Genomic DNA, 8,930 nt, shown 5'->3' on the forward strand with positions numbered 1-8,930 from the left:
CTTTTAATTTCATTTGCGTAACATATCTTGAAAGAAAGTGGAGGACTTGAGTGATGGAAGTTAGAGTTGTTTAGAAAGTCAAATTGACCGTTTAAATGATGAGCTATCTCACCATGGATTGCTGGTATCTAATCAAAAAATTACCTTCTTCACCCTATCTGCAAGGTTTATTTCAACTCTTTTCATTTCAATTTCATTAATTAGTTTATGATATGAGTACCAATCCATTTATTTCTTCAATTTTCTTAAAAATCCCTACTTTATGCGCAATTTCAATTAGGTTTATAATCTTTCTTGTTTTACTTTCAATCTTGAAGAAAATTAGGTTTGAGTGTTTGACATTCATGGTGTGTATCCAAACTATTGGGGCTCCCATTTTGTGTAATGAACTTATATTCATTGCTATTATATGTAATTTATGACACTTTGGGGGTGTTTGTCTTTGCGTTTGGAACTTGCTTATTTGATTATCACGTTTTCAAATCCTAAATAATCAGTTTATAGTGTTTGACAAGTTAAACAAAAAATTCAATTATTTGCGATTTGAGAGACTCTAAACGTGAAAATGAAAAAGCAAGTCACCCTTACTGGCAGCAAAACGTGATATCAGATTATTGCGTTTACTTTCAACTTAACATATAATCAGATTTACCAAACACTTAATTGGCTGATTATTTGATTATTGCGTTTTTTGATTATTGCGTTGTCAAACAGTATAATCAAATCCAAATACTATTAATTCATAACACATTTTGATACAGCTGATTACTTCATTTCAATTATCTTAAACGCATAACCAATTTCAAAACACAAACCCAAACACCCCCTTTAACTTGCCTCACATCTATATAAGTTGCCACATGGTTTCCAAACAAAGTTGTCACATCACCTAAATACATACAACAGTGAATCGGAAGGTAATTACTTGCACACAATGGAAGCCTGCGTAGTTTAATACACACTATGAATGTCTGGCCTTAGTTCGATACATTTCAAAACACTTTAGCCCTACAAGTATATTGGATATAGTTGTTTGTAGTTAAGGAAGATGCAGGTGTGGGTAGATCATTAAATCATTTACGGATTTACCACTTATAGAGTTTCTATCTTATGCATAAAAATAGTTATAGTTAGGTTGTATATATCTCCAGATATAAGCTTGCCGAAACTGGCCAGAAGTATATCAAGATTACAACCTTGTAAACCATTCAACTATACAAGTTTAGATAGTTTGTTAATATATTATCGTTGATCACATTTCATATGCTAATTAGCTTTTTCTAATATTGATAAAAAGACAATAAATGTTCAACCTTTCGTGGTTTAACCAGGTAAGAAGCATGAACGCCCCTGCTTTCAATACAGTCTGCCTACCAAATCTTTGAAGGTAATTATATTACAAAACTTAATTGGAACTGTTTCATACTTGCTACTCTCCTTGTCCCATGGAAACTGCAACGTTTGACCCTGCTCATAGTTTAATGTGAGTGTTTAGCTATTTGTCAAATATATGTAGTTTACTGCTTACTCTTATGAACTATACGGATATAATTAGTATGAACGATATCTTGTACTAGCACCAACTAGTTCTTACTAGAATAATACCCACGCCACGCCTCAATGTTTTAGTACTTTTTTATATATAGTGACTCAGCGATAGTCATATATTATATTTGTTATTCAACTGTGGTTGGTGGATTAGTCTTGATTATGAGTTGATGATTGTAGGTTGCTCATATTTATAGTGTTGAGATTTGGGTCACATTGGATGATAACTGAAAAATATTTTTTAAATAATAAGGTTATATTGTGAAATGGAAAATAAATAACTAAATATGGAAGTGTTGAGTCTTAATTTTAAGACGTTTTAGAAATAAAATACTATAATGTTTTATATATTAGGATAGATAGATGGATAGATAGATATATATAGATAATGACAACAGGAAGAGGTGGTTAGATGGGTGGGTCGAATAACAACTGAGTGGTATCGAGCCTTAGTAAGGCGGGCCCGCGATTAGTTGTCAAGCAACCCGGTTTCGATTCCGAGGAGGGGGAGGTTTTCTTCAGGATTCCCGCGATTAGTTGCCAAGCAACCCGGGTTCGATCCTTGGAGTTTCCTACCTAGCGTGCGTGGGTGCAAGTGAGAGCATTCGATGCCTCTCAAGCCGTTCAAAAAAAAGAAAAAAACATTGGTTGTCCTATACATAATCATGATAGTTACTTAGTTTGTTACATTTATTACGAAAGCTATATAAGTATAAGTAAGTGCCATTATATAATACTTTGAATAAGGTGATTTAAGATGTTGTTAGTATTAATAATACCCTTTGAGTGACTTTTAACCACTTCAACTCAATTCTTTGATTTTATAAGTAGATGGGTCGAATTCGCCAACTTATAATGGGCAGTAATTAATGTTGAAACCTTTTACCAAAGGCAATTATATCAGTTATTATCTCCATTTCACAGGGGTTTCGAGCCAACACGACGGTTTATGCTAGTAAAAGCTCACCTAAAAAGTTGAGAAAATTAAAGGAAACAAAAAGAAAATTGAATCCACAACTTACGGAAGGTCCTTTAGACGAACAGAATGAAGTATCAGATAAAATATCGTCTACCGATTCTGTTAATAATTTGGAGTCACGGGCTTCGGTTGCTATAGCTTCTAGAAGTTCGGTTCTACAAGCATGCACAGTGACTTCCAGTATCATTGCTGTTGCGGGCTTATTAATCCGACAGGTGAAATACATTAAATTGAAATTTAATATAATAAATATATAAAACATGATAAACAGGAAAAATAGTTACCCAAGCCGTGTTCAGGACATAAAATTACCGAATTGATGAAAGATTAGGTTTTCAACTAAAATTAGTCACCTTAAAAAGGAGCATCCAAACACCCTGTTGTCTTTTACACTGCCATTTACTTACGTAAAGGTGATACATTTCCAGATAACAGAAGCTCTTTTATATTTTAATCGGTTATGTTTTCATTTCATGGCTCCCATATAGCGATCACGATTGTTATTTTCATTTTATGGGACCCGTGATTATCAAAATGAACGATAGCCGTATTGGTAACTATTTATTATCTTGTCATCATTTGCAGGGTTCTCATTTGGCATCATCACAAGGATGGTCTGTTGCTGATTGCTCTTCCGAAATATCATGTAAGGTGGTCCGATAAACTTTGTCTATATTCAACATGTTTGTATGATGTGCGGATAAACGAAGATGAGATTGTGGGTCCCACAAAACAGAGGTTGTGAAAAATGCAAGCTGATTACTCTCACAAGCATTTTTGTGCATGCAGTTGATTTTGAGACATGGCATCTGCAATTGATAGCTGGTTTAGTAATACTTATATCGTCTTCTCGATTCATACTACTCAATACATGGTCCGATTTTGCCGAATCTAGTGAGACATCCAATCAACAGGTTTTCTTGCTTTGCATTTTGCTTCAAGTATAAATGTGTATATTTGTGTTAGTTGTTTATGTGAGTACTTACCTTTTAGCAAACTAGGCATGGTACTTTAAAAACGGGTTCTTGACCAAAAGGGTAACTTTTGGATGAATCTTTTTTATAAATAAAATGACTTATGTGGTTTTATGCATAAAACAGTTTAAAATTTCGGGCAACTTTCCACAAAATTTTACCCATTTGCCTCATTTCCTTTGGAACTAACTTTATTATTTGACCCGTTAAAGATAATACATGACCTGATCAACCCATTTGTAAATAGTTTCAAATCTCCACCTCTTCAAACGATGGTTGTCTTTATATTATTGATTTGGTTGATTTAGTTGAGTTGTAATGCAGGTCTTAACATCACTAGAGCCTCTAGATTATGCGTTTGTGGCATTTCTTCCCGGTATTAGTGAGGTTAGATTTCAAAATATCGATGCTATTCATTTGAATATAGTGGGGCCCATCACAGATCTTCTTACTATGTGTAACAAGGATCCACAATCACATTTTCATTTCTTTTTCTACCACGTAAGAGAATTTTTTTTTTTTTTTTTTAAAAACTATTTTATTTTTCGGGTGTGTGACAATTCGTAGGAACTCCTATTTCGTGGTGCATTGCTTCCGCTTTGTGGAATCAACTTAACAAGTGCCACAGCTGTTGCTGCCTTATTCGGGATTCTGCATTTGGGCAGTGGTCGGAAGTTTTCTTTCGCAATCTGGTACACATTTCCTAGTGGTGGAAAACTGGGCGGGTTGGGTAAAAAGTCAAAATGGGTCAGGGGGTGGTCAAAAACAATTTTTTCATCTCCATTCCACAATTTTGTTTTTTGGACTTTATAGATAATCGATTTGTTATCGATGATTACAAAATTTAGGTGGTTATAATCAGTGTTGTAGTCCGTTGTGATGTCCGTTTCGATGCCCGTTGCGGCGTTTTGGTGACTAGCCCGTCTCGAACCCGTCCCGTCTTTTAATAAGTCGGTCAACAGTCAAAATTCGGGTCAAATACGGGAAAGGTTGGTCAACGCCGGTCAAAAGTCAAAAATTTGGTTAAAATCGGTCAAAAGTTTGTCAAATCGATCGAAAATTGACATTGTTTAGTGTTATTTTTTTGTATTATATTAACGGTAATAGCGATTATAGGTATAAACTGGTCAACGAATGTTTCTTGGCTTTATAATGTGTGTGTGTGTGTGTGTGTGTATATATATGTACATATATATATATATGTATATATATATGGTCCCCACCGTCTCGACGTCCATCTCTTCACGACCGTCTCGACCCCGTCTCACGTCTTTTTCAACCTTGGTTATAATGATTCTGATACACTTAATTTTGACCCATGTGACCACCACCCGTTATGACCCATATCATTTAACATCTTTTTTTGAGACATGCATTTTGATAACAGGGCTACGTTTGTTGGGTTTGCTTATGGGTACGCAACAATATTATCCTCTAGCCTTTTGGTGCCGATGGCTTCGCATGCAATTAACAACTTAATAGGAGGCATTATATGGCGTGTTACAAACCCTAATCGTCAAAACAGAGAGGTACTACATATCATTACTTCACTTTTCGTTTACATTGTTCTAAATCAAGTTTTTTATTTTTATTTTTTTTGGTCTTTTATATGCCATTTTATGCAGGTTTAGTAAACGAGTCTACAGAAATGGATCTCTGTAAGATGACGAATCACATGAGATTATTGCACCAAGCTTCGGGTTTTCTGATAAATCATAAAAAAGGTACAAGCTTTAAGTTCTTATCTTGTCGCGCGTTTTTGTTGATACCTTGATTAAATCACATGAATTTCCTATGTCTGCCCTTGCATCCACAACTTTTTTCTGCTAAATTTAAAACTACTTTGACATGTGCAGTACATATAAGAGAAGATATTGTGATGTTAGCTTGTTGCTGGTACCAGTGATAATACACGTGACTCAAGAAGCTACATTTACTGAGTGAGATAACACTTATCATCAAAATTCTTAAAGTTGTTTCTGGTTAATACAGTTATTATATTGTACCATTGTTGCGGTAGATTTGCCTAAAATACAGTTATGTCATTGACACATGTTGTAAATACTGGCGAAACTAGTAAGGGGCAGGGGGTGGCACCTGCCCCCAGTGAATTTGAAATTTTTAGTGTAAAAAATTTGGATCTTTTTATTTCCCCCCAATGGATTTTTTTATTGTACAAAAGTCTTCGTATTTTGCCTAAAAGTCTCCATATTTTGCTCTAAAAAAGTTGCTACGCTTTTTTTTTTTTGCCACCTATGAAAAAAAATTCTGTTTCCGCCACTGGTCTACTTGTAATCCAATTGTTACATCGAGACCAAGAGTTGAACTGCGGTATGTCCAAGTCAATCCAACGTCTGATCCTACTCCATAGATCACGAGCCACTTGACAACCAACAAATGTATGAAAAAGCCTATTAAACCGTGAAGCCAACGATCCGTCTCCAACCCAAACTTCAACCCAAAAACAGATTTAATCTTCCATTACCAACAAGGCGGCACATGGAGTTAGCAAAGCATATACGCATATACCTCCATCCAGTAGCTGTTAACATAAAGAAATAATCTTTGACCACGCACCATTTAAAGATACATACTCAAACATATTACCACGCATAGCTTTTATGATATTAGTCCACAAGCAGTGTGGTTGCAAGTAATAATGCTATCACCATTTTATTTTATTTTTTGGCAAAAAATAACGAAAACTTGAATAAAACCGTAAACGTTTTCAACAAGAGATACAAGAGAGATTACCCGACAAGGCTCGTACTTGAAAAACGGTATACTAACAAAATATTTATACCGAGTCTCATCTACATACATAACCATAAAACGAACCCAATAAGGGTACCAAACCGACAAGACCTAGACATACAACAAACTACAACCAAACCGCAAGAACTCAAACGAAACAAAATAAACAAACAAAACAAAAGCTAAACTAAGGTTCAACCTTTTTTTAACTTGCCATCTAAAATTTTCCTACGTATATTTTTACCGGATCAATGTTCAATCTTGAAGGAAAGAACGTTCGAAAAACCATCGTCAATCAAAGTGCCCGACAAGGGAGGAATTAGGTCTTGATCCGCCAAATCTTTGAAGAAAACTTTATTCGAAGCTCCTTTAAGCGCTTGATTAAACGTTTGATTTCCATGTATCCTGCTTTTTTATTATATATGATAAAAAGAATAAAACTAACAAAATAAATAAATAAATAAAAACTAAGCATATAGTTAGTTTACAAGTAAATAGTTAGTTTACAAGTAAATAGTTAGATTACAGTCAGACATGGGACGATCTAGTCCAAAGCTTCAAACCTATCGAAGTGTGAATATATTATTATTATTATTATTATTATTATTATTATTGGATATATTTAAATTTATAGCATAGCCTGTCGGAGATTTTAAAGAGTTTGAAACCTACATAAATGTATAGATGCATGTGGCCCGCATTAGATTATTAGCACGGCGTATTTTTTATACGCCACTCTTTTTTAAGACGGCAAATAACCCAGCGCGATCGGGCCTTTTTTGGGAGCATCACGCCCCATCGCGCTCTAACCCGGCGCCATCGGACAAAAATGTGGCCGGCGTGATGGGTGGATCACCGGAACAAATTGCAGGGGTGATGGGGGAGCTCAAATGAGAAGGAAACGCGTGTCACTTTGCAACGGATATATATCCGTTAAAATTAAATTAAATAATTTTGTTTTTTTTTTTAATAAATACCCCATTTCTATACAATTTTTACACACACTTCTTTCATTTAAATACTTCTTAAATATTTAAAATATTCTAAACTTCTCTAAAAAAAATGTCACAAATTTTGTTTAATGCTTTTGATAGGTGGGATGCCGATGAAGATTTGGAATTTTTACGGGCAATGGCCGAAGAAATTGATGCTGAAGAAGCGGAAGAACATGTTAACAACGAACGAGTTCCACGGACCCGAAGATACATTCATAGAGATCGTGAACAAGCAGGTGAAATGTTACACAAACACTATTTTTGTGAATCTCCAAAATTTCACGATCGTCACGTTAAAAGACGTTTTAGAATGAGTAAAGATTTATTCTTATGCATCATAAATGATATAATTGCTTACGATGTTCAACCTTTACCAAGACATTTTGAATATTTTAAACCAAAAATTGATGCTCTTGGTCGAAAAAGTTTTTCAACCATACAAAAGTGTACATCTGCGTTGCGTCAATTGGCGTACGGTACAGCAGCGGACATGTTTGACGAATACCTGCAAATGTCCGAATGTACATCTATAGTATGTCTTGATATGTTTTGTAGATGTGTTTTGGAACTTTATGTTGATGAATATTTGAGGAAACCAACGAGTAGCGATATAGCTCGTCTGTATAGCGCTCATGAAGAAAAACACGGTTTTAAGGGAATGCTTGGAAGCATCGACTGCATGTATTGGCAGTGGAGGAATTGTCCCGTTGCTTGGAAAGGGCAATATACGAGTGGTCATCAAAAACACCCAACCATTGTTCTTGAAGCCGTTGCTTCATATGATACGTGGATTTGGCATGCATTCTTTGGTGATGCGGGTGCTAACAACGATGTTAATGTTTTGAATCAATCTTCGTTGTTTGATGACATCAAAAATGGAACTGCACCATTTGCACCATTTACTGTAAATGGTAATACTTACACAAATGGTTATTATTTAGTTGATGGCATTTACCCAGATTGGGCAACATTAATCAAGGCGTATTTGACCCCAACCGAAGAGCCCCGTATAAAATTTAAACGCTTCCAAGAAAGTGCACGTAAAGATGTTGAGAGAACATTCGGTGTTCTTCAGGGTAGATTTCATATTCTACAAATGGCTGGACGACCACAAAGTGTCAACAAGTTGAGACGAATATTATATTGTTGTGTGTTATTGCACAACATGATAGTTGAGGATAATGGCTTCAACATTTCATGGCTCGAGGAAGAATTACTTAACACTAGAGAAGCTAATCCTAACTTTGTAAGGAATCGATCTACAAGTCGTGATGTAAGAGATCAAGAAATACGAGATAGAAACATTCATGACCAACTCCGAGAAGATCTCACTCAACACATTTGGGAACTTCCACCAAACTTTAGAACTTTAAATGCTTAATTTAATTTCAGTTTAATTTGTGTTTAGTTTCAGTAATTTGAATAATTTGTAATCGTTATCTTTAATTTGAATAAATTTTAATCGTTAGCTTTAATTATATTCATAACTGAGCAAAGATGCTTTCAGAAAACTGAGATGATTTGACATAGCATAGCAGCTTTAATTAAAGCTGTATGTAACAGAGATTCCCTGACTAAAGCTGATGAAGACAAAGATTCTTTAATTAAAGCTGGTGAAAACAGAGATTCTTTGACCTGAATCAGATTTGCTTTATTAAAAGTTGTATATTAATGGCTGTA

At 35.0% G+C, this 8,930-nt stretch overlaps 2 protein-coding genes across 6 annotated transcripts; both read left to right on the forward strand.

The window, feature by feature from the left end:
* LOC139897630 (uncharacterized) lies at positions 1–5,620 on the forward strand. 5 transcript variants are annotated; one of them, XM_071880327.1, is made up of 10 exons: positions 1–165; positions 1,332–1,387; positions 2,473–2,742; positions 3,113–3,173; positions 3,317–3,441; positions 3,826–3,888; positions 4,069–4,168; positions 4,889–5,030; positions 5,127–5,225; positions 5,358–5,620. In XM_071880327.1, the coding sequence occupies exons 1-8, from the start codon at positions 96–98 to the stop codon at positions 4,978–4,980; spliced, it is 837 nt and encodes a 278-aa protein (XP_071736428.1). In that variant the 5' UTR covers positions 1–95; the 3' UTR covers positions 4,981–5,030; positions 5,127–5,225; positions 5,358–5,620. The 5 variants fall into 5 exon arrangements, with proteins under 5 accessions (XP_071736428.1, XP_071736424.1, XP_071736425.1 ...); XM_071880323.1 differs by having other exon boundaries at positions 3–165; positions 4,069–4,193; XM_071880324.1 differs by having other exon boundaries at positions 3–165; positions 4,069–4,193; positions 5,368–5,620.
* Positions 5,621–7,317: 1,697 nt separating this feature from the next.
* On the forward strand, positions 7,318–8,631 carry LOC139901280 (protein ALP1-like). The gene has a single exon (XM_071884008.1). It carries the CDS (start codon positions 7,318–7,320, stop codon positions 8,629–8,631), a length of 1,314 nt encoding a protein of 437 aa, XP_071740109.1.
* Positions 8,632–8,930: the final 299 nt, after the last annotated feature.

The sequence above is a fragment of the Rutidosis leptorrhynchoides genome, chromosome 3 (genome assembly GCF_046630445.1).
Source record: "Rutidosis leptorrhynchoides isolate AG116_Rl617_1_P2 chromosome 3, CSIRO_AGI_Rlap_v1, whole genome shotgun sequence".
Lineage (NCBI taxonomy): Eukaryota > Viridiplantae > Streptophyta > Magnoliopsida > Asterales > Asteraceae > Rutidosis > Rutidosis leptorrhynchoides.